The sequence below is a fragment of the Bubalus kerabau genome, chromosome 3 (assembly GCF_029407905.1).
Source record: "Bubalus kerabau isolate K-KA32 ecotype Philippines breed swamp buffalo chromosome 3, PCC_UOA_SB_1v2, whole genome shotgun sequence".
NCBI classification, from domain to species: domain Eukaryota; kingdom Metazoa; phylum Chordata; class Mammalia; order Artiodactyla; family Bovidae; genus Bubalus; species Bubalus kerabau.
The window spans coordinates 145,341,889-145,368,485 of record NC_073626.1 but is presented as its reverse complement, the minus strand read 5'-3'; the positions used below and the strand labels follow the sequence as shown (position 1 = coordinate 145,368,485).

General features: G+C 34.8%; 1 protein-coding gene across 12 annotated transcripts in view; it reads right to left on the bottom strand.

The window, feature by feature from the left end:
• The window catches only part of NBEAL1 (neurobeachin like 1), a 163,042-nt gene that overhangs the window by 95,254 nt on the left and 41,191 nt on the right, over nt 1–26,597 (bottom strand). For 9 of the 12 annotated variants that reach the window (XM_055573157.1, XM_055573156.1, XM_055573160.1 and 6 more), the window contains 11 exons: nt 24,432–24,514; nt 20,364–20,449; nt 17,434–17,740; nt 15,700–15,806; nt 8,890–8,976; nt 6,140–6,223; nt 4,195–4,293; nt 3,524–4,104; nt 2,487–2,619; nt 1,768–1,887; nt 249–552 (listed from right to left, as the gene is read on the bottom strand). In XM_055573157.1, coding sequence (XP_055429132.1) covers nt 249–552; nt 1,768–1,887; nt 2,487–2,619; nt 3,524–4,104; nt 4,195–4,293; nt 6,140–6,223; nt 8,890–8,976; nt 15,700–15,806; nt 17,434–17,740; nt 20,364–20,449; nt 24,432–24,514 — 1,991 coding nt within the window. Of the gene's footprint in view, nt 1–248; nt 553–1,767; nt 1,888–2,486; nt 2,620–3,523; nt 4,105–4,194; nt 4,294–5,484; nt 5,586–6,139; nt 6,224–8,889; nt 8,977–15,699; nt 15,807–17,433; nt 17,741–20,363; nt 20,450–24,431; nt 24,515–26,597 lie in introns of those variants that run through there. The other 3 variants (XM_055573161.1, XM_055573163.1, XM_055573164.1) reach the window with 3 other exon arrangements.

Here is a 26,597-nt window from a genome sequence, read left to right as displayed (position 1 = left end):
AATACTACAGTACTACAATTGTGTATCTACAATACAAAACCACACACACAAAGGAACCACATATACAGAGGATCAATTCTAAGTTATAGCTGGATTTCTAACTGCATGAAAGGTCGGCACCCCTAATTCTAGAGTTGTTCAAGGGCCAACTGTACACTCTTCAGATCAAATATATTCTCCAGAATAAATTTAGGCAACAGAAAAAATCTATTTCAATTTAATTAGGCAGTATGATGGCACATGCTCACCTGCTAAATATAATGCCTTCACCTGAGGAGGCTGCAGTGCTTCACAGAAGATGATAACAGACCCCAGCTGACCCTCCAGAGATGTGGGGCATCCCCATTCACTGTCTTGGGTTCCAGCTGATATCAATTTGGTAATCAATTTTGATTTTTCAGTTGTCCCTCCCCAGGAGGCTGAAGACAAAATTCCACCAAATGATGTCCGATGAGGAATAATAGGAGAAGAAAAAGGTGGATCTGGGATTTGGGATGGTGGAGGAGTGGTGGTTCTTTGCCCAGCCGAACCAATGCAGCAAGAAATAAAAGGCTAAAATATTAAGAAGCAAACAAACTTAATACATTACACATTTTAAGTAAAACTTCATCCTCATATTTAAAATGAAACTACATAAAATTTAGCACCACACTAAAAAACAAAGGTTTATTTTTACTGGATCATGATGTGTGTGTGTGTGTATACATAAGACAACATTACAGGTGTTACATTTGGCCTGTGGAATTTGGATGCATTACTTTTAAAACTCACTTTACATCCTTTTGTAAATTTTGAATGTTAATGAATGTATTTTTAAAATATTTTTTTGCTGTATTCTAAAATAGAGAAAACCACCTTTCTCCCTTAAAATTTATAAACAAAGAATTACTTTGGAGAATGGCATTGAAACATGTAAAATATCATGTATGAAATGAGTTGCCAGTCCAGGTTCGATGCACGATACTGGATGCTTGGGGCTGGTGCACTGGGACGATCCAGAGGGATGGAATGGGGAGGGAGGAGGGAGGAGGGTTCAGGATGGGGAACACATGTATACCTGTGGCGGATTCATTTTGATATTTGGCAAATCTAATACAGTTATGTTAAGTTTAAAAATAAAATAAAATTAAAATAAAAAAAAAAAAAAGAATTACACACCAGTATAATACTGCTAATTACAGGTTATCCTGAAGTGATCACTGACATAAACAACAACAAGAAATTACTGGAATCCTAGAAGGACTTGGGAAATAACCTAATCCATTCCACTATCTTCAGAAAAGGCCCTTTCAAAAATATCCAAAAATTCTCAAAGAACTTTTATAATGTTCTATAAGAATCTTCTCAGTAAATAAATTCTACCTAACTACAATATAAAAATCTGAAGTTTCTTCACTGTTTTAAATTCATTGATGGCAAAGAGTCCATCATAACCATTTAAATATTTCATATACTTGGAGAGCTTTATTAAACAATCCTTCAGCCTGGTCTAGTCAATTTCTTTGGTTATCCTGTCATGAGCCTTTTTTTCTTCTAAGCATTAATTACATGTGTTTCGTCCTTGTTTTTCTTTATTATACGTTAGTCTGACTTCATCTACTGATGACAGGCAAACAGAATTATTACTTATTGTATCTTAGTATATAGAAAATACAAAAACTTAGAGGCACATATTTAGAATAAATAGAACCTTACATATTAAGTTGGAAAAATGTTCAAGAGTTCACAATCAACTGGTTGCATAAAGAGTAGGTTAGATGTGCTTACTTCATTCATGGCAGGAAATCTCAGAGGGGCAGAGACCTTCTGCTGTCCATTGTCATAGATATACACAAGGCTCTGACCAAAGGGCCTTTTTCCAGGCATGTGAACAATGGTTATGTTGTGCTGGTAAAGTAAAACATATACTTAAAAATTGCATTAAGTCCTTGGGATGACAAATGTTTTCAGAGTATTACTACATAACTAGTTTGTGTGAACAGTAGAAGAAGTTTAAGCATAACTAAATTTTGATTAAAATGATGTTGTTACAGTAAATAACAATTTTGCTTGAAGTACTATAAAAGCACTTCTCAATATTCTAAAAAATCTATACACAACTATAACATAGTACCTTTTCTGCATTTTCCAAGTCTGTGTGTATTCTTTAGAATAATTTTTTCTAATGAGAAGCCTTTTATTTTTTAAGAAAAGCAATGGAAATGCATTATTTTTAACAACCTCTGTTCTCATTTAAAATTGAAATTCAAAATCAAATTTGATTATAGAAAACTTGAAAGAAATCATAACATTTCAATGTAATTTTTTAGCAGAAAAATTATTACTGCTGAAATTACAATTATTATAAAAAATGGTATTAACTCCTTTATAAGTAAAATTTAAGATGAACTCTCAAAAACTAGATGACAACACCTGATGTACATGCACCAAACGTGTTTTTTAAAGGAAAAAACCAAGAAGTTAAATGTGATGCCCTAAAGTCTTACCCAGAGGGAATCACAGAAACTGTGGTCAGGAAGCATAACTGTCGCATATTCTCTTTTCGTGCACACTGCCACAACCAACGTACCTGAATGGGTAATAAAAGCTTCAAAACCCATACCACTTCCTGTAAAAAAGCTAACAAAAATACGTATTATCAGAACTTTTGAAATCAGCTGTCCAGTTTTATCATCACTGGGGTACACAACACCATAACTTCATCATGAATATCTTTATCAAAACACTGTGGCTGACATTCTATTGTTGCACCTCATCAATTCCACCTTGCCTCAGAGATGATTTTTAAATCTTTCTTAGGCACAGGTTTAGTTTAGTTAATTATAAAAAGTAGCCTTAGACACAGAATGCCATTAGCAATTGCTAACAAAACTATAAATTTTAAAATCTTCAAAATTCTTCCAAGTAAGATTCAGAAAGCATGAATAAAGGTCTTTAAAAAATCACAAGGGAAGGGAGAAGAATCAAATCAATAAAATTAGAAATGAAAATGGAGATATCACAACAGACAACACAGAAATACAAAAGATCGTAAGAGACTCCTATGAGCAATTACATGTCAATAAAATGGACAACTTGGAAGAAATGGACAAATTCTTAGCAAAGTATAACTTTCCAAAAAAAAATCACAAGGCATAGTAAAAATTATTAGTTACTGAAATAACAAGTTTGAAAGCACATAGGTTTTCAGGTCCTTCATGTAAAGGTATAGTAGCATCCTCAATTGAACAGAGAAATCACCAATCACTTTCAAGTTTACTATTACTTTTTCCTCCACTTTTACAATAATTTTAAGAAGGAACTCTGTGTCCAAATTAGCTTCAGAACTAGCAAAATGTTTGAATGTACAATTATTACTATGAAATAAGCTTAAAATTAAACTGTGTACATCCTAAGGAGAGGCTTCAGATAAATTGTTGTACATATAAAAAGTAGAAGCTCTGAAAAGCATTTTCCTATTGAAGAATCACAGCAGATATTGTTAGGACAGGATCCATTTATATTCCATAACTTTTACCAGTACCTGTATAATTGTTTTCTTTTTCCTCCTTTGTTAGCGTTGCCAAGAGTCAACTGATCCTGATCTAAGCAAAACCAAGCATTGAAAGAAAAGGCAGACCCTGGCCATTTCTGTATGGAAGGCACAGAAATTCCTGCCATACTATGTGACAAATTAAAATACTGAAGAGCGCTCTCTAGACTTTGTTTTCGGGCCATTGTCAGGATTGCTCGAGTTACAGGAGTGGTATAGGGGTGAAAAGATTCAGATTCATCCACTCTTAGCAATCTTAGTAGTTGACGGATTTCTTCTGAGCTCACTGACTGACTCCCCAAGGAACCATGGAGTGCAATCAAGTTCTCAGCACAAGTTCGATGGAGGCAAGAATGGGAATTAAGGGCTTCGATGATTCTAATTCCCATGTTTGCATTGACACAAGTAGTTCGACTCTGCCTGTTAATACAACAAATTTTTTTCAGCCAATCTGAGATGAAGATTTGCAGGTCATGGGATTCTAGCTCTGGAAGCCACTGGATAAGAAGCAAGAGAGGCTGGACATTACTAATGCCCAAAATACCCACTGAAGTGTGGTCACCCTCTACAGCCTGTAAAGCAACATAAGAAACAAAAAATTAGACACCATCTTTGATACAAAGAAAATGGAACTTCTTTTAATAAAGCTAAAAAAATCTCACCATATTCATAAGTTCTTTAAGTAGTTCCAGTGGAGGCTGACCCAGTGATTTTAATACTTCAAACATATGTGTATAACCAATTCGTTCTTTAAATACTTCCTAAGAGAGAAGAAATTAATACATCAAAGCAGATTTTCTAAGACTGAATTTGTTAAAATATTAAAGATGTTGAATAATATTCATTTAAGTTAATAATATTAAAAAGACCATGAGTTCAATATTTCTGTTTCCTTAAGTCAGATGTCTTAATCTTAAATATCAAGATTCCATATACCTTCTGGAATACAATGTTATAAAATATGTAAAACAATTGGAATTGAAAAAACTGTTATAAAACTGTTCTATTATTTGCAGATCCCTTTATTTTCCTCACTTGCTTTGCTATTAGTACAGTACTACTTGAAGTCAAAATAAAAATGGAGAAAAAAATGAGGAGATTTTAGGGATAACAGGAGTCAGCAGCCTCAAAGAACTAAATTAATGATTCCTGGCAATTTTGAGTAGTGGCCGGAAAAACACTGGGTATGGTTTTCTTTCTGTTCTTTGTATCTAAATGGTCTGAAATATCTGGAGCACGAAGTTCAATTTAATAAGCTCTAAATAACATGCATTTTTGAATTAGTGGGTACCCAAAGTCATAAAGTAAAATGTAAAGACAACCAAAAAACCTATCAATAATAAATTGGTTCAGTAAGTTAGGCAAAAATATATATACTTATCATAAAATCAAAAGATTTTCAATAAAACAAGCATGACTGGTTAGTAGTCTCTAGAAAGGAGAATTCATTGACTGTGGGCCAAAGACAGGAGGAAAATCTCTTTGCCAAAGGCATTTTAAAAAATAATCTTTCAATTTTAAACCATGAAATGCATAACATAGTTCTAAAAATTACATTTAAAAAAGACTTTGACATCATTTCAGATTTAAATTTTATAATACAGTATAGGCAATCCATTATACTCATAAACCAATTACTTAGAACTTAAAAATATTCTTCCCTTAAGTAACTATTATAAATGGAGATTAGATTCCCATGCCAGCCTTTAATAGTTGCCAAAACCTATTCAGTAGTAATTTAACCATGAGTTATTTATAGTAACACTTACAGGACAAAGTTAGTCTTCAAACAAAAACCAATGGAATGTAAGAAATATGACTCAAAGCATGGCTTAGGGAACAAGGGATCATTCATTTCTGATTCTAAGAAGAATGAAATATATAAGAGGTGGCAGATAAGAAAGTAAAATGGTGAAAATAAAAATAGACATTTATACTTATTAAGCACTTACCATGTGCCTGGCACTCTGCTTACCATTTTACATAGAAGATGCCACTAATCCTTAAAAGTACTCAGTGGGAAAACTACTAGCACAAAATCAGCATAAGTGGGCTGCAGGGCAGAGTCAGTGGTAGTGAATGAAAAAGGAAAGAAAATCCTGAGGATCAGTGACTACAAACAAAGAAGCAGAATTTCCAAGGCCATCTGGAAAAACAAGTCCCAAATTGATAGGTCTATTCACATATGAAAAGTGTTCAAACTGTAGGCAGTCATAAACTGACCGAATAGTCAAAGGGTGATTACTTTATTAATGAACAAAAATTAGAATATAAATTTTAAGTCTGTAAAGGCATTAATCAAATAATCAATTAAAATGATGCTTTCAACATTTTAACCCCACTGCTCTCTTTCCAATCACTGACTGATGCTGTAAAGCTCCAGAGCTTGCAGTCAGTCCTCAGTGAATAAAAGCACTGCCCATAGGTATCTGTCTTTTAAATTATCAGCAAAGTGATTCTTATGCAAAAATGAGATATTTTGTGAACTATTTCATTTTATATGTGAAACTATATGTATTATATACTTCATATATTACTTTGGGAATTACATAGTGAAAACTGGTATATCTAAGATAACCTTTTAGAGCTTGAGGACTTATGTTTTACCTTAGCAGCTGGAGATTTGTTCATTACTGCTGTCAAAGCCTGAATAGCTGATACAGCCAAACAGTCCAACTGTCCCTGAAACACCTACCAGAAAAGGAAAAAAAGAAAGAAATTAACAAATGTATTCAAGATTTATATTCAGTTAGGAAACCTTTTCTCTGAAAACCTGAAAAAAAATAATTATTTAACATGCAATACATTCCTCTTCCAATGAAATGGATTTCTGAAACAGCCAAAACCTGTAAGACAAGTTACATACTTGACAGAAAATAAGCCATGTGTCAAAGAGAATAAGGCTACATTCACTCATTACATTAAAATGCTTTGGGAAGGGAAAAAAAAAACACCAAGCTTCATACATGCTTTTTAAAAGTAATGGACAATCTCAAAAGGAAGGGAGGGAAGGCTATCATGATATGTCTTAATTTTCCTTCAAAAATATACTTGAAACTTCCTAGGTTAAAATTTCATTAGCATGTATAATAAGGTGTATAAAACAGTCTTGTCTCTATATTTTCCAAACCCTATGTTATAAACGAATTGGTATGTGCCTATACCAATCTATCAATCACATTTGCAAACAACAATGTACATCTATTTGTACATAAAATACAGAATTTGAGGCAGAACAGAAAATGAAGTATGTGTCTATAAGCACTGTCATGTTTTTAGATGGCAATCTTTAATGCCAAAAGCTGTAAGGAAAAACAAATAAATACCATCTCCATTTTGTCTGTTTAAGCTTCATCAAAAAGAAGAAAGTGAAAGTCACTCAATCACATCCGACTCTTTGCAACCCCATGGACTATGCAGTCCATTGAATTCTCCAGGCCAGAATACTGGAGTGGATAGCCTTTCCCTTCTCCAGGGGATGTTCCCAACCCAGGGATCGAACCCAGGCCTCCAGCACTGCAGGCGGATTCTTTACGAGCTGAGCCACTAGGGAAGCCCAAGAATACTGGAGTGGGTAGACTATCCTTTCTCCAGGGGATCTTCCCGACCCAGGAATCGAACCATGGTCTCCTGCATTGCAGATGGATTCTTTACCAACTAAGTTATCAGGGAAGCCTCTATAAGAAGAGATGTATTAAATTTCAGGGTAGTACATTCAGAGCAAAAGGAAAACAAAACCAAAATAGACTATCAACGATATAAAAAAAACTGAATATGAATGTTAATCATTGGACTTAGTCGACCACCAAAGCATAGTTTGAGGACTGCTGCTGCTGTTGCTGCTAAGTCGCTTCAGTCGTGTCCAACTCTGTGCGATCCCCATAGATGGCAGCCTACCAGGCTCCCCCGTCCCCGGGATTCTCCAGGCAAGAACATTGGAGTAGGCTGCCATTTCCTTCTCCAATGCATGAAAGTGAAAAGGGAAAGTGAAGTCACTCAGTCGTCTCTGACTCTTCGCGACCCCATGGACTGCAGCCTACCAGGCTCCTCCGCCCATGGGATTTTCCAGGCAAGAGTACTGGAGTGGGGTGCCATTGCCTTCTCCAAGTTTGAGGACTAGAAAGTTGTAAAAATTACCAGTCCACAAAATCTACTTTTGGGTAACATATTACTATGACTGGAAACTCATTATCCCACAAATAGAATTCCCCTCTTTTCCTCCCACTAAAAATGATGTGAGTAAAAGGGCAAGGATTAGATCTTTGTCACTGTAAGCTAACCTCTACCACTTTCAGGCAAGCTATTTAAAACTGGTATTTTGACTTTTGTGGATGTTGTTTGTTTATTAAACACTATTATATAAAATAAACATGTAACAGATATAATAAATATCATAGTCATTAAACATTCTGCATACAACTAAGTGTGAAAACTACTAGCACAAAGAATTTCATACAACTAAGATTTTTTCTAGACTCTATAGAAGAGAACTAGGCACACAGTGCCTTAATCAGGAATACTAATTGTAAACCTCTAAAAAGATAACTATAACTGATAAGAGAAATACAGAAGAGCAGACTGTAGTTGATATTTCACATCCAGAAGAGAAAATAATAGATTATCATGGCTCTTTTTATACCATAGATCTGTGTATACATCTGGTCATTAAGATAATGTTAATAAAAGACATCAGGTATGTAAGCTCTCTCAGACATTCTAGGAAAAACAAGAAAGCAATTTTTATAGGTAGATTTTTCCAAACTACATTATGTAATGTATAATTAAAACCAAGATGAATTTTATATTTCTGTCTGATACCTATATACAGTTGAATTTTTAGAAAAGAAAAATACGCTAAATTCAGACTCAAAGCGTTTGGCATCTTCTTCCCTTCCTCCAAGATTTGGGTTGTCCATTGAATTATAATCATTATTTGTCAACAAGAGGCAAAGAATCAAGATATTAAAATTGATCAAACATATTCACGAACAAAGCCCTAGATCCCAATACACCACAATGCTTAGAAAATGAAGCCCCCAAAATATGGAGTCATCACCAGGTGGACAGCATTGAAACTGGGATCCCATTCCTGTACTTTATGTCTCAAACTGAAAAGAAAATACACACACATGCATGGGATACTGTTGACTGTTTATATCCCTCAGCAAGATTTCAATATATTTATCTTTTAGATAGCAATTTTTAATTTTTAAAATAATTTTCAAAAATAATTACTCAAGATTAGAAATAGATAAGGTTTGTGTACTTTAAAACATAAGAAGAAAAGTACAGGAACAGGTGCTCCCATTGACTGATTTTGGTCTTCAGCTGATACAAGATGCAGGCTTTGTAGATACCTGGTCCTCATTCATTTCTGTCAGTAATTTGTTGGCAAGGTCTTTCTCGTTCTTGTCTGCCACCTTACTGTTAGCATTTAAAAACAGCTGTTAAAAACAGAGATAAGAATAATGGAGAAAGAAAATTAAATTGTTACCTACGAGTAGAAGCGAAGCTTAAATGGATTGCCATGTGTCTCGAAAATAAATCCAGGAAGCCACTCATGAAGTATACCACTTTAAAATGACAATCAACTATCCATTTTTTCAATGACCAACTAACATATGCTACATAATTAATTATTATTGATTCCTCTCTGAAACTCAAAGTTACTAAAATAAGAAACAACAGCAATAATTAAATAATTATTAGGAATACTTAGTTAATGTTCTTGAATTCTTCAAGAATCAGCAGAGAATGACTCAGAAAAGAAGGAAACTGCTACTGAGAGACTAAAGATACTGTAGTAAATAATGCATAGTAATGGTTCTGAAGCCATGCATGCTTGTGAATTACTATGTAACTTTAAAAAAGGGGTCTTTCTGGTAATACTTCTTAGAGTCTCAAATATGCTAATATGTACTTTGACAAGGGAGGTCAGTGTGTAGCATTTCCCAAATTTATATGACCACATATTTTTGTTTAAAATTTTACAGCAATATTCTCAAAACTCAGGGTTGATTCATGTTGACGTATGGCAGAAACCAACACAACACTGTAAAAGCAATTATCTTCCAATTAAAAATAAATTTTTAAAAATTTACAGCAGTACTCTCCCAAATTATCAAGAGTTGAGCATAATTTATACTATCTTGTATATTAGAAACAGGGATTCGGAGTATCTATAAATTACATATTTATGAAAAATAACTGTTTTCCAAAATATACCTTGATAAGGATGGCATTGCTTTTACATTTTTTTGCACATTTTTTAAATGTCTGGCTTAACAGAAAACAAATGAACTCTCCTATTTGCTTCTGCATTCAGACGTTTATAATGTTGTTTTGGTTAAAGTTCAATAAGAAAATTAGCCTCAAAAAGAAACTTGGTTAAGATCAGACTTCAAAGACTCCCTAAAATGATCCTGGGGATCTCATGATTTGAGAACTGCTGGGTTGAAATATTTACAGTCATTACAAGTAATTTTTCAAAAAATACATGATGGCCTATGGAAAGACTCATGATATAAAATACTTAAAAGCAGAATAAAATAACACTCAGTAGTATTCCAATTTTGTAAAGGAAAATACATCTACATTAAAAATATACACATAAATATTGTTATTATATTTTGTAGTAATTTAAATATTATGCACATATATATGCATTGTAAAAAATATTTAAAATATATTTTTATATTTCTTTTTCCTCTGAAACCTCCACACTGTATTTTTCTACAAAGTAAATAAAAATCTATATTTTAAAAATAAAAAGAAACTTGTTCAATGTCAAAAGTCACTATGGCAATGTGTGTCCAGAGGTGTGCTTCCCAAAGTCAGGCTTTCAACTTTACCATTCTGTCTATTCATTCCTAACACTCTTTTCCATAAGGTATTCTTTTGTTGTTCCTCTCCTAAATTCTCATTTCTACTAAGACTGTCATGATGATGAATTTCTATGGTAGTTGATTTTAAAGAGTAGATGTGAAGAAGAAAGAGAAAAAAATAAAGAAAACAAATTAGATGAGCAAGGCCACAACATCAAAAGCTTTCCAGAATTTTAAGTCCTCAAATGAAACTTTATATACATATGTATATTTAAAAAAAATGATTTCAACTAGCAAAGTACTGATGGAGAAGGAAACGGCAACCCACTCCAGTGTTCTTGCCTGGAGAATCCCAGGGACGGGGAGCCTGGTGGGCTGCCGTCTATGGGGTCGCACAGAGTCGGACATGACTGAAGTGACTTAGCAGCAGCAGCAGCAGCAAAGTACTGAAGTCAACATAATGGTTTTGAATCCTCTTTGCTGCTAGAAATTTGCTGTTATTTTCTTCACATTAATTTAAATATTTTTGGACAGCTTTAAAAAAATTTTCATTAACTCAAAGCATATCTCCCCTTTCAAAATTTAATATAGTAAAACAAAATAATGCTTAAATATTTAAAGTTCATCATGCTGCTGCTGCTGCTGCTAAGTCGCTTCAGTCGTGTCCGACTCTGTGCGACCCATAGACGGCAGCCCACCAGGCTTCCCATCCCTGGGATTCTCCAGGCAAGAACACTGGAGTGGGTTGCCATTTCCTTCTCCAGTGCATGAAAGTGAAAAGAGAAAAGTGAAAGTGAAGTCGCTCAGTCGTGTCCGACTCTTAGCGACCCCATGGACTGCAGCCTACCAGGCTCCTCCGTCCATGGGATTTTCTAGGCAAAAGTAAATATATGATTCCTTGGAACTATATTTAAAATATGCTATAGTATGATGAAACTCAAAAGATTTTACACAAATATTCAAGGAAATTAATGCGTATTTAAACCAGTTGGTGAATGTCATGCAAGAAGAGCAAAAAGAAAGCATAGAAACTGCAGCAGAAAGCCTAAAGATTCCCATGTAATTCATGAATTGTTTATGATACTTTAAACTTTAGTTGACAATGCTTCAAATGGGTATGAATATTTAAATGACAATTGTCTTGATTCTGTATTATTATATAAAAGAACAAATGATTCATTCCTTATTTTAAAAAAAAAATTTTAACAGAAATCAATCAGACATCTGTAGCATCCTATTACACATTTAGAAACTTAAGTTTTCACAATATGTCAAACATTTTTATACATTCATAAATTATATCACCTATCTCCACCAAATGTTTGTATATACAGTGAATAAAACCTGTAATTCTCTTATACCTGATACACAGAAAATATTCTTCTACTGACTAAACAGTGGCTTTAAGTACCAATAATACAGTTAAAAAACCACATATAACAATGAGCTTAGGGTCAGAATACCTGTGTAAGAAATCCTACCTCCATCATATATTAGCATTAACCCTGGGCTGGTCAGTTAATCTCTTAGGACATATTTCCTTATTTGTATAATAAGAGAGTTGGGACAGTTTATTTGCAAGGTTCTCCTTTGTTTTTAAAACTTAATGAGTCCTTTGGGGATAGACATGTATACCCTGCTATATTTAAAACGGATAACCAACAAGGACCTACTGTAGAGCGCATTGAACCTTGCTCAATGTTATGAGGCAGCCTGAATGGGAGAGGAATTTAGGGGAGAATGGATACATGTATATGTATGGCTGAGTCCTTTTGCTCTTCACCTTAAACTATCACAACACTGTCAATTGACTATATCCCAATACATCATGGATCATAGCCTTATGGTGAAGGGGCTTGGTTAACTCAATGAAGCTATGAGCCATTTACTTTTTACAAAATTTAAAAAAAAACTTAATAACTCTAATGTTTAGTGAGGAATCTATAGGGATTCTGACTAGAATATTCCACAAATACAGAATACTGCCAGGATAAAAGGCTCAGGTCCCAGAACCTAGCTTTCCTCTCCAAAATGGGTTTCTTCTCAAAAGCAAAATGTGTGATAAATAGCATCAAAGTGAAAGTGAAAGTCAGTCAGTCGTGTCCAACTCTTTGTGACCCCATGGACTATACAGTCCATGGAATTCTCCAGGCCAGAATACTGGAGTGGGTAGCCTTTCCCTTCTCCAGGGGATCTTCCTAACCCAGGGATTGAACCCAGGTCTCCAACATTGCAGGTGGATTCTTTACGAGCTGAGCCACAAGGAAAACCTATGAATACTGGAATGGGTACCCAAAATTTAAGCACACTCCAGGAGTTGGTGATGGACAGGGAAGCCTGGCATGCTGTGGTCCATGGGGTTGCAAAAAAGTCAGACAAGACTGAGCGACTGAACTGAACTGAACTGAGCCTATCCTTTCTCCAGGGGATCTTCCCAACCCAGGAATAGAACCAGGGTCTCCTGCACTGCAGGCAGACTCTTTACCAACTGAACTATCAGGGAAGCCCAAATGGCATAAAATAATTAAATTTTATTTATTTACTTATTTTTTTATTTTGGCTGTGCTGGGTCTTCATTGCCGCACAGGCTTTTTCTCTATTTGTGGAGAGCAGAGGCTATTCTATTGTTGCAATGTGTGGGTTTTTCACTGCAGTGGCTTCTCCTGTTATGGAGCACAGACTCTAGGGAGCATGGACTCTAGGGCCTGTGGACTTCGATAATTGCAACTCACAGGCCCAACAGTGTAGCAAATGGCCTTAGCTGTTCCACGGCATGTGGATCAAGGATCAAACCGGTGTTTCCTGCACTTGCAAGAGGGTTCTTTATCACTGAGCCACCAGGAAAGCCCATCAAATAATTAAATTTTAAAACATTATGACCATCAGCAAGTTTCAAGATCTAAATTATAAGAAACTTTAACTTCTAACATGGTAGAAAGAGTAAATATTAGCTTGTTGTCATGACAGCTATGTCAAACAAACAGTTTTGTATTCTTAAAAAAAAGGTACTGCTGACCATATGACAGAGATTTTTAAACATTATATCTTAGTTTCACATACTGTATAAATGCATACCAAAAATTTTAGTAGAAATTATTTTATCCTAGTGATTCTTCCTTCTGTAGTATGTGATTAACAGTTTCTCTACACATGTGAGATCTTGTCTATCACTGAAGTTATCATTATAATTCATAAAGCCACACTGCATTTTTACAACACAGAGAAGGTTTTACAAATATTTCTCTTATGTTGCTTTCACCTCCCTAGGATTTCTTCCCCAAGAATGATTTTTAAAAGGTGGACAGAGAAATCTTGACATTTCAGTAGTAATTTGGTACTTGTGTTGACTTCATAAGTATTCATTCTGACTTATTTTATCAATATATTGTTTACTATTTTATGCTATTCTTTATAGTTTTACTGTAAGTTAAGCAACATAGTGACATAATGCTTTCAAAGATACTCTCCTAACTGTGTGGAAAAATTCAAGGAGCTGATGTTAAAATTTTTATTCTGGAATATTCTCACAAAATCAGAATGAACCCCTAGTATTTTTCAACAGGGAATTCATGAAAGGAATACCTCAAATAGAAAGTAAAAGCTTTGTGAAGTAGTTTTATTTTCAAAGGGTTTTCACGAAGCTCTCTAAAAGGTTTTTGGTGGCATCTTGATATTTATGGGAATATATAATAATCAGAGATGTGAGTTATTATGTACTCATATGCAAATTTGCTACAAGTGTAAATCAGTAAAAACTTTTAAAAATAAGCAAATTGGAGGTATACATCAAGAACCCTAATAGTATTCTTGTTTTTCTACTTTTCTACATTTTCCACTTATAAGCTTTTTCCATACAGTGCTCCCTGCTTTAAAAAATGTATGCTCTTTGATCTAATAGTGTACTAGAAATAGAATTCTGTCCCATGAAACTTTAAAGAATTATGTAATAGCAAACAAAACTGGAAACAAGTTTTGTATAATAGTTAAGTATCTATATACTTAACTATAGGGGATATTTAAGTCATATATTCACTTAATATAATAATATATAAATATTAAAATCGTAACACATGAAAATGCCACTGCTGCTGCTGCTACTGCTGCTAAGTCGCTTCAGTCGTGTCTGACTCTTTGTGACCCCCATGGACTGTAGCCTACCAGGCTCTGCTGTCCATGGGATTCTCCAGGTAAGAGTGCTGGAGTGGGGTGCCATTGCCTTCTCCAGAAAATGCTAATGAAATAATCTTAAATGAAACAAAAGTATAAAAACATATGCTTATCAAATGCTCATACCAAATTTTAATAATGTGTAACAAAAAAAAGATTTTAAAACTTAACAACAAAAAAGCTAAAAAAAAAAAAATTAAGAAATGCACCAAGAACCTCACATTTTTCTAAAGACAATATAAATGGCCAATAAGCACATGAAAAGATGCTCAGTATCACTAATCATTAGAGAAAAGCAAATCAGACTAAAATGAGATACCACCTCACACCCATTAGGACGGTTATTATCAAAAATAAAAGAGAGGAAGAAGAAGAAAAGGAGGAGAATGAGGAGGAGGAAGGAGAAAACAAATGTTAATGAGAATATGGGAGAAACTGGAATTCTTGTGCATTGTTGACAGGAACACAAAACAGTGCTGCCACTATGGAAAACAGTAAGGCAGTTCCTCAACAAATCAAAAGTTTCATTACTATGTGATCTAGCAAGCCCACACGCCGAAAAGAATTCAAAGTAGGGTCTGGAAGAGATATTTATAATACTCATGTTCACAGCAACATTATCCATGATAGCCAAAAGGTAAGATCAACTCAAGAGTCCATCAACAGATGACTGAATAAATAAAATATGGCATATACATATATATCCATACAATGAGTTACTCTTGAGTCTTGAAAGGAAATTCTGCAATATGCTACAACATGGATGAATCTTGAGGTATTATGCTGAATGAAATAAGCCAGTTATAAAAAACAAACACTGCATAATTCCACCTATATGAGGTACTTAGAGTAGTTAAAATCATAGAGACAGAAACTGTAGTAGTTGCCAGGGGCTGAAAGGACAGGAGAATGTGAAATTGTTTAATGGATACAGAATTTCAGTTTTACAAGATGAAAAGTTATGGGGAATGGATGGTGGTAAAGGTTGCAACATCAATGAGAATGTATTTAATACCACTGAATGATATACTTAAAAAATGATTAAGATGGTAAATTTTATGTTATGTGTATTTACCACAAATTTAGCTATGGTTATAATATATTCGAGATAAAATCAAAACATAAAATAAGAGCTTAAAATTAAAGACAATAATAATAGTAATAACAGAAAAATACCTTGCAGTTCTGTAGCAGTCGTATGAGATGTTCAAAGCAGTTACTGTTAAGAAAAATAGCCTGAAGAACAGGTCTATCTGTGCAGTCTAACATGGCTGTGATGGTATCTAGGAAAATAAAAACAAAATCGTCCATTAATAAAGTGGAATATTTGAGATCACAGAAACATTCACTCTAGCTGTATATTTAACTTAGGCATTTCAGCTGACAAATAGATGTAAATTAATAGGAAATAATAAGGAGGTGGAGTAGAAAACAAATCCTGTACTTCTCTAGAGAAGGGAAAGGCTACCAACTCCAGTACTCTGGCCTAGAGAATTGCAAAGAGTAGGACATGACTGAGCGACTTTCACTCTCACTCACTCACTTATTTCTTCATAAGAAAAGTGAACATTTTTATACTTTATTATCAAAAATATTTATTTTTGCATATATGAGTTATAAATATTTTTCAGAGATTTACTTAGGTGTTCTTCCATTAATTTAAGTGTAACAAACTGTGGTTCCCAACTTGCTATGAATAAGTAACACCTGATTATATTTGGCAACACAGTTTCATTTATACAGCATAAAATTAACATATAGCCATCATGAAAATGAGAGTTAGGTAATTAATCTATTTGTGATGATGCTTTGGTCCTATTTCCTACCAAAAATGATGTCCTCACTTGGAAATCAAGGGGAATTTGACATACGTAGTATGTAAGTTCGTAACAAAAAAGAAGTCCATTCAATAAAGACTCAAATTTCCTTATAAACTTCAAATTTATAATTTTAAAACATTATATTTTATAACATAGAATAGAAACTATATAAGGTGAATCTATATACAAAACACTGTTGTAATGAATCATTAAGTTTCACTAAGATTTTGATGTCCAGTATTTTTTAAATTGGACACCACACATACCCACACAATTTTTAAAGTCTCTAGAGTTATACAACAAACCATTAGTGTTGGTTATGTCAGATGGCAGCATATAAAAACCTTTTCCTTTTAACTTCTCTGAATTTTCTAGTTTAGCTATAATGAAAATATTTTATTTCCATAAAAAAGAACTCTCAGTTAATAATATTAGTATACCTATTCATCTAATAAGAATACAAAAAGAAACCACATATATTGGTTAAGGAGTCTGCAGGGAGCAGAGAGAAGGAGAGGGAAAGAAATTGGGTGAGGAAGCAATGGAGGGGGAGAGAGAAGCACAGAGGGACACAGAACAACCAACACAAAGAAAGAGAAAGAAAAGCAAGACACACACACAGAGGATCTGAGGAATCAAAACAAAACAAGAAACCAGAAACTCTCAAGAGGAGGGCCATGCTGAAGCAATCGCCATAGAGATCTTCGAGAAGTACATACAAAATTGATTACATATGACCCTTTGCTGTAGGTTAGAAATTTACACATGGCACTTCCTGAAAATTTACTTCTAAAATTTCAAAATCACAGTTGATTTTCTTTTTTTTAACACTGATGCTTTGAGAGGATTACAACTTTCAAAAGAGAATATAACAGCTCAATTTTGTCACTGCTAAAGCAAATATGTGAAAGACAAATCAATTCCACATTATTTTAAAGTCAAAATCTAAAAACAGTCACACAAAGTCTGAATTAAACATTCACTATTTTCTATACAATGGCCATGAATTCTAAATGAAAATGGAGAATATAAATGTAAAACAAGTAGATTCAAAGAAAACTGAACAGAATAAACTTCATCTAATACTCACTCAGCATTTTGATCTGAAGAGCTATGAACCGGTTTTCCCACTGTCTGGACCTCCTTTGATTAGGTAAAGCTGAATGATCTGAATTTAGCAATTTAAAATAGTTCTCCAGAATAGTGCTGGTTTCCACCTGACGCTGATCGGAGCTACTAGTGAGAAGGATATGCACTACTTCTGTAAGGCACTTCAGAGTAAGTTCTACCTTCCTACCCACTTCTTCAGGATTTCCATCCTCCCAAGAATCACAGTCAGCCAAAACTCTCATAAGAACTTCCATGGTGGCTGGAGAAATTGCTTGCAAAGCATTCTTCTGAAACATAAGAGACAAAAAAAAAAAGTGAAATCCAAACCTAACTCAAGTGCTATACATTTGCAAAAACAAAGAGACTTTAATAAATCTGCAGACAGTTTTTTCTTTAAAAACAAACATTAAAAAATTTTTACATGGATACTCTGACAGACACTGCTGGTGTATTACACATATTAAGTCTTTTCTTCACTACTAATAGAATTCTAATTTTATTCAGAGAGTAATCTGCTCATGTAGAAAACTTCCTCATCACCCTCCCTTGTAGCTAGGTGTAGTCCTTGGTCAAGAATACATGCCAGTAGACCAGGAAGAGGATATCACTTTACAAATAAAAGAGGGAAGGATCCTTGGCTCTTGGCCTTTTCACCTTTTGCAACTGTGCAGCTATCTGATGGAGTTTTGCAAATGAAATGCTGTCAGCTTTTCAGTATCTCCTTCAAAGATAATTGGCACCTGCCATTTGTCTCCTTCTTCACTGACCCCCTATCTTTGTGTCCAAAGCGCAGACATGATGGCCAGAACTCCAGAAGCTATTTTGTAGCATAAGACATAACAGTAAGGATAACAAATTGACATTAAAAAGGAACCCAAGTCCCCGAAGATCCTAAAGCCACCAAATTCATTCTGGACTGTTCACTGCTTTTTTCTTTTTAATGAGAGAAAAAGGTAAACTTCTAATTAAAGCTGTTAGAACTTTACTACTTACTGCTATAGGGCATGGCAACCCACTCCAGTATCCTTGCCTGGAGAATCCCCATGGACAGAGGAGCCTGGGGGGCTACAGTCCATGGGGTGGCAAAGAGTTGGGACAGGACTGAACGACTTTCACTTTCACTTTTAAGGAGTTATAAATCTGATACACCCATGATATACTTCGTGCTTATAATCACAGGCACTTTGTTAAGTACTTTACATATACAATGAGTCATTTGGTCCTTGTGTGTTATTATTTCCACATTATAAAGAAACTGAAACACACATAAATAGTTTATCCAAGGTCATACAACTAGTTAGAAATGACGTAGGATTAAGTCTGGCTCCAGAGCCCTTGCTCTCAACATAGCATGAAACAGCATAAATATGCTAGCAGGAAGCCAGGCAAGATGCTGAGGAAAGGGAGACCAATCATTGGACTTTAAATCTTCAACTCTTTATGATAAAGGTATTATTATGTCTTTTAGATCCTCAATTTATCTAAATACCCTTGTACTGAGGCTATATTCAACAGTCTTATGATTTCAATATAGTTGTAATTATAGCTATGATCCAATTATAGGATTTTGAGTTATTTTCAGTATATAAAATAATAAACTGGCCTTTAAATATCCATTTGATCCATGTGAGTTTTAATTACTGGAAGTCTCTTAGGGTTCAATTACCCAGAGGCATTAACAAGTCTGGATTTGTTCAAAAAGGGTATGGGCTCCAACCAGCTTCTCCACTAGTCAAAAAGAATGCCATTTCCAATTTTGTTCCTGTACACTTACTAATTCTTAGTAGTGGAGAAATGATGGAAATGGGGAGGAACTGAAGCAAAACACGGATATTAGCTAATAAAGGAAAGTGAAAAAGCAGATAAAGTGAAAAATAAGATTCTGGTCACCATTTCTCTCACAATGGAGACTCTTTATCTTCTACGAGAGTGAAGAGGAGAGGGCAAGGTGACCCACTAGGAAATCCAAACAGTATTATTAGCAATACCCATGATTTTGTCATCAGTAGAAATCATATAATTTTCATGTATTACAGTTACAGTATCTTTAAACATCAATTATGCTCATCTCGTCTTCAAAATTACATTAGTCACTAGACTGACTGCTGTATTTTTTAATTTGATATGTTATAAAGAAGCCCATTACTATGTAACAGACTTGTTTTATTAATATTTTAGTAACTGCATTTCAGTATAGTTTCCTTTGTGATGGTGTGTATTTTCTTTCAGGCATGTTAAAACATTCTGACAAGAGGCTATATCAGACTGCCAAAAGGGTATGTGGTACAAAATGTGTCAGAAACCTCTGATCTAAATTTGTGGTTAAATAAAACAAGTAGAATGTTCCTTCTGAACTATAACCTGTTTTCAACTAGCAGTTAGACTCAAAGTTTACCACAGCTGTTAAGACATTCAACTGAAAAAAATAAACATTACTCAAACTTCTTTACTGTAAATAATTTAAAAAAGTTGAGTTGGTTGAAAAAATGAATATAAACCATGTATGTATGCACTTAATAATTATAAGTAGACAGAAAAGTGACTAAATTCATATGTCCTAGGAAATGAAAGTCTGATTTCATCAATTGAACTATCAGAGATGACTATCCTCTATATTCTAAAGCAAAAACTGGAAGCTGAAAGTCAATACAGCTAAGAACTTCATATACCCAAAACTGTTAAATCTAACTATTTATGCAGTACTTTTATAGTTAATGCTAATATTATTTCTTGAGTTTTTTTGAAATTCATAAATAAAACTAAGTAAATTAGTTTTAAACAAGATTTAACTTCAGAAAAATATTTGTTCATTAAATTTCAAAAAGACAAAGACTTCATTAAATAATCCATGGCAAACTGTTTGTACTATTTACTGTCATTTTACAGATTAACTTTCAACATGTTCCTCACCTGCCCACCAGCTACTATGGCTCCAAAGAGATGCAATAAGCAACACTTAAGACTCTCCTTGAGATGTTCACTTTCTTGAAAACACTCTGTGAATACAATACACAAATAACTACATAAGATTTCTCAAATAACTACATAAGATTTCTTTCAACTGATTGATTTCTAAGGAATGTTTGAATGGAAATATTAAAAATTATTTGTGAAAGGCTGAAATTTATTAAAAAGCAAGGTTAATATGCATTTTTCATAGAAAAAAAAGAGAAACCATCAATCTTAACATATACATCTGCCTTATTAATTTTTATGACTAGAGAGCATTCCACTACAATGACATACCTTAATTTACTTAACTAGTTCTCTACTGATAAACATTTATGCTTTTTCACTTTCTTTTGATACTGCTAACAATCCAGTAATAAATATCCTTTCACATACATCACTATACACAAAGACAAGATTATAACACGAGAATGATTTCCAATTTTAGACACAAGAAACATTCCAAAAAGAAACAATTTTCAGTTAAAAGGTATTGATAAATTTAAAACATTAAGACATCTCAGCTATTTTGGAATAATTTCACTATACAAGGTTTCCTGCTATAAATTACTAGAAAATTTGACAAAATAGGTTTTAGAGATTTTTTTGGTTCTAGAAATTGAAAGTGAACTCAAGGATCACCTCAGTTTCCGGTTTATAGACATTTTCTGAACAAATGTACAGAAAGGGGGAACCCTAAAAGAACATGGCTATTTCCAGAGATAGGAGACAGATTACAAGTTGGGGGAGGCCTAGGAAACTGGAATTCATAAAGCAGTACTAGAATGAAGGAAGCTATACAGAAAAAGCAATCCAGAAATATGCAAAGGGCTCATTTTGAGTCCAAGTACCAATCCTAATTTAAACCATGAAACCCCATCAGACAGCCAAAAACCTACAAGAAGTTGAAAACCGAATTGTGAGATTTCACACACATGACAGAGTTCTATTCAGCCAGGAAACACAGAGAGAGGATGTAAAAAAGATACACTATGTAAATTCTAATCATAAGACTGTTGGAGTGTCAGCAATATACTGACACTGACAAAACAGGCAAGAAATATTATCAAGGCAAGGCAAAGAATATTACCATGGATAGAAAGAGACATGAAAATATGGCTTTTTTAAAAATCTGCAATAGTTTATTTTACAGACTTTACATCTACAAGCACTTGAGATAGATATTTTGGGATAAATTAACCAAATACGTGCACAATCTACATGCTGAAAACTATGTAAAATTGACTGAAAAAATAAGTAACATACAAATAATTGATGAGATACATCAGACTCATGAGTTGGAAGTCTAAATATTCTTAAAGTGGCAATTCTCCTCAAATAGTCCCAGAGATTCAATACAATCTCAATCAAAATCCCAGCAAGCTTTTTTGTAACAATACTGAAAAACAGATTCTAAAACATATATTAAAATGCAAAGGAACCAGAATAGCAGAAACAACTTGAGAAAGAAGAATAGAGCTGGAGGTTTTAATGACTTCAAGACTTGGTATCAACTCACAATAATCAGTACAGTGTGGAAACAGCATAAAGGCAGACACACGGAACAAAAAGGAGAAGCCAGAAGTCAACCAATGTTTTACTGTCAACCAATTTCTGACAAATGTGCCAAGGTAATTCAATAGAAGAAAAGAACAGTTTCTTCAACAAATATTGCTGGAACAATAATGAGAAACCTTAGGCTAGATACAAAATACCGACTTAAAACAGGTAACTGACCTAATAGAAAACATAAGAGAAAATCTTCATGACCTTGAGGTAATTAGCAAGATTTCTTTGGGAAGACACAAAAACCACAGATCATCAAAAAAATTTTATAAATTAGATTCCATTCAGATTTAAAATTTCTATGTTTTAAAAGACTCAAATGAAAAGATAAACATTCTAGGAGAAAATATTCTCAGTGATCAAGTTTAGAATAATTTTACCATCAAAAACTACAACTGAGGGACTTTCTTGGTGGTCCTGTAACTAAGACTCTGCATTCCCAATGCAGGTGGCCCAGGGTTCAAATCTGGGGTCAGGAACTAGATTTTACATGGTGCAACTAAGATCCTGGGTGTGCAACAAAAGTCAAAGATCCCACGTGCTGCAACTAAGACCTGGAGCACCCAAAGAAATAAAAATAAGTATTTAAAAAAAAAACCTATAACTGATTCTAAAATGCTGAGTAAATAAAAGACTGAGTCCACAGTGATACATAAAAAAGGGAGAAATAAAACCTTTGTCCCACTTAAGTATTATTTGAACTCATTTTAAAAACAGTAAAAGAGAAAGATTGAAGTACTTTATGCAGCCTTTTTAGGAATAATTGTAATTTATCTCCAATGGATGAGGGAAAATTCTTTTTACAGAATATAACAACTTATGGAAGTATAAGAATGGAATTTGAAGATAATATTGCAACCCTGAATGAAATAACTGCAAGTATCATCAATGAGTGCAAAAATATTAAATGAAAAAGTATTGAAAAATAAGATATTCACTCTATGCAGGGTAAGAAAAACTCTTCTTCCTTCTCTATTAGAAAATGCACCAAGAATTCAATCACTGGAAATATGACAAATGTAGATAGTCAATGTGTGACAAATGTGTTACCAGGCAACACTGTTCATGGTAAAAATGACCCTTGATCTGGACTAGAAAGATTATGATGACTATAAATAACCTGATGCGAACTTATAACCCTGGGCTTCACTGATTTCAGTGTAAATTATAATTTAGGCATTTCCTTTCCTAGGATTTAGAAGTTACATTCATGGATATAATGGTATAAATGTCTTCTACGGGATACTGCACTTCAAAGCCAGAATGGCTCACACACCCATCAGTTTGGTTTCATATCCTGACTTGGAAAATCCAAGAAAAGCCCTTGTAATGTTGTGAGATCTCCTTCTGAAAAGAAATGCCTACACTGTTTCCCTGGAATGCTGGCTTTCCCAGTGTGGACACATGAGCTTGATTATCTAGCTAAAGCCAGTATCACTACTGGTGGTCAAGCAAAGTATTGCATTCATCTTCACCAAGCAATCAAAGAACTAATTGATAAGCAGACCTTTGGTCCGGTGCAAAATGTCCATAAGATATTTGGTCCATGCCAAAAGCTCCTTGATATTTGGTCCTACCCAAAACTATTCAGCATGAACCAAATATGCTCATTTTGGATAGGACCAATATTTCAAGGACCTTTTGGCATAGCCAAATGTCTTATGGACATTTTGCTGTTGTTTAGTCACTAAGTCGTGTCTGACTCTTTCCGACTGCATAGAACCAAATGTCTTTATGTACATTTTGTGTTATCTGCTCAGTTGCGCCTGAGTCTGCGACCCCATGCACTGAAGCCCACCAGAATCCTGCAACCATGGGATTTTCCAGGGAAGAATACTGGAGTGGGTTGCCGTTTCCTTCTCCAGGGGATCTCCCCAACCCAGGGCTCAAACCTGAGTCTCTTGCATTGTAGGCAGACTCTTTACTGTCTGTGCCATCAGGGAAGACATTTTGGGCAGGATCAATTGCCCTACAAGGGACTATTTCTGTCTTATTTCTTAGAGGGGAAAAGGTGAACAAAAATGTGGTAAAATGGCAAAATGTTAAAATCTGACAAATTTGAGTGGGAAACACAGGAGGTTGCTATTACATTCTGCAAAATGTTCTATATTCTTGAAATACAGCATAATCATTTTTTTAAAGAAAGAAAACTAGAGTCCATATAGATCATACAAATAGGAACCAATTCTCTCAAGATTATTTTCAGTAAAAGTTCTGAAGTTCCAAAATATACTATTGTCTTTAAAACATTCAGCTCTTCTCAAAACACTTAGAGAACAGTAAATTAAATAAAACCAAGAGGAATAATGACAGCAAAATAACAATCAACTTCTCTAGTAACAGGTTCTTAGATCTTTATCTTACAAATACACAAGCTGAAACAAGGTCAGAATCAGAATAAGAATAAGGAATGATCAGAGTAACATCAGAATCAAAGCAAGAGAAATTAGAGCTGTTACTTACGATAAAAGAAAGGGACGAACTCCACTGTGAGAGAAGCTGGTTTATATTTCTGTCTGCTCTTTTCCACAGTACTAAAGATTCGTCTACCATTAAAAAGAAGTTAATGGCATATTACAACATGGGCAAACGGAGAAGGCACAATTGCAAAAACAATGATAAACAATATTTTGCTTTTCATTTGTATATTAAAAATACACCACCAGAATTGGAATAAGCTTGAAAGGGAAGTCTAGCCAATAATTTAAATGCTCACCAACTGAAAGGATTTTTTCTTTTGAATTGTGCAAAAAAATTTACAACAGTTACTGGTGAAACATAGCAGCCACATTAAAAGTCTTATAACAACTGGAAATAGAAAAAGGAACTAGCCTTTTAAAATTTCCAATCTGTAAAAGAATTTAGTCAATCAGATCAGATCAGATCAGTCGCTCAGTTGCGTCCGACTCTTGGCGACCCTATGAATCATAGCACGCCAGGCCTCCCTGTCCATCACCAACTCCCGGAGTTCACTCAGACTCACGTCCATTGAGTCAGTGATGCCATCCAGCCCTCTCATCCTCTGTCGTCCCCTTCTCCTCCTGCCCCCAATCCCTCCCAGCATCAGAGTCTTTTCCAATGAGTCAACTCTTCGCATGAGGTGGCCAAAGTACTGGAGTTTCAGCTTTAGCATCATTCCTTCCAAAGAAATCCCAGGGCTGATCTCCTTCAGAATGGAATGGTTGGATCTCCTTGCAGTCCAAGGGACTCGCAAGAGTCTTCTCCAACACCACAGTTCAAAAGCATCAATTCTTTGGCGCTCAGCCTTCTTCACAGTCCAACTCTCACATCCATACATGACCACTGGAAAAACCATAGCCTTGACTAGACAGACCTTTGTTGGCAAAGTAATGTCTCTGCTTTTGAATATGCTATCCAGGTTGGTCATAACTTTCCTTCCAAGGAGTAAGTGTCTTTGAATTTCATGGCTGCAGTCACCATCTGCAGTGATTTTGGAGCCCAGAAAAATAAAGTCAGCCACTGTTCCCACTGTTTCCCCATCTATTTCCCATGAAGTGGTGGGACTGGATGCCATGATCTTCGTTTTCTGAATGTTGAGCTTTAAGCCAACTTTTTCACTCTCCACTTTCACTTTCATCAAGAGGCTCTTTAGTTCCTCTTCACTTTCTGCCATAAGGGTGGTGTCATCTGCATATCTGAGGGTATTGAGATTTCTCCCAGCAATCTTGATTCCAGCTTGTGTTTCTTCCAGTCCAGTGTTTCTCATGATGTACTCTGCATATAAGTCAAATAAACAGGGTGACAATATACAGCCTTGACGTACTCCTTTTCCTATTTGGAACCAGTCTGTTGGTCCATGTCCAGTTCTAACTGTTGCTTCCTGACCTGCATAACAGATTTCTCAAGAGGTAGGTCAGGTGGTCTGGTATTCCCATCTCTTTCAGAATTTTCCACAGTTTACTGTGATCCACACAGTCAAAGGCTTTGGCATAGTCAATAAAGCAGAAATAGATGTTTTTCTGGAACTCTCTTGCTTTTTCTATGATCCAGTGGAAATGTTGGCAATTTGATCTCTGGTTCCTCTGCCTTTTCTAAAACCAGCTTGAACATCAGAAAGTTCACGGTTCACATATTGCTGAAGCCTGGCTTGGAGAATTTTGAGCATTACTTTACTAGCGTGTGAGATGAGTGCAATTGTGCGGTAGTTTGAGCATTCTTCGGCATTGCCTTTCTTTGGGATTGGAATGAAAACTGACCTTTTCCAGTTGACACCTAAGGCAGTAGTTTATACAGCACGACTAAAATCAAGCTATTTTGTGCCACTTTCTGAAATTTTATCTGGACACACAGACTCCATACTACTCGCTTCCTTCACAATGAAGGATACTGATCTAGAGGGCTGGAATTACTTTTTTTTTTTTTTTTTTTTAGTTCTACCAGTTTATTGCTACCAACCCGTGACCCTCTACCCTCATGCACACATGCTCAGTCATGTAACCCCATGGACTGCAGCCAGCCAGGCTCCTCTGTCCATGGACTTTTCCAGGCAAGAATACTGGAGTGGGTTGCCATTTCCTTCTCCATACTTTTGTTTTTAATCACAATTCCAGTAGTTTTGATGGCTGAAATATTTCTACTGACTTTGGTAAGACCAACACAAACAGCATG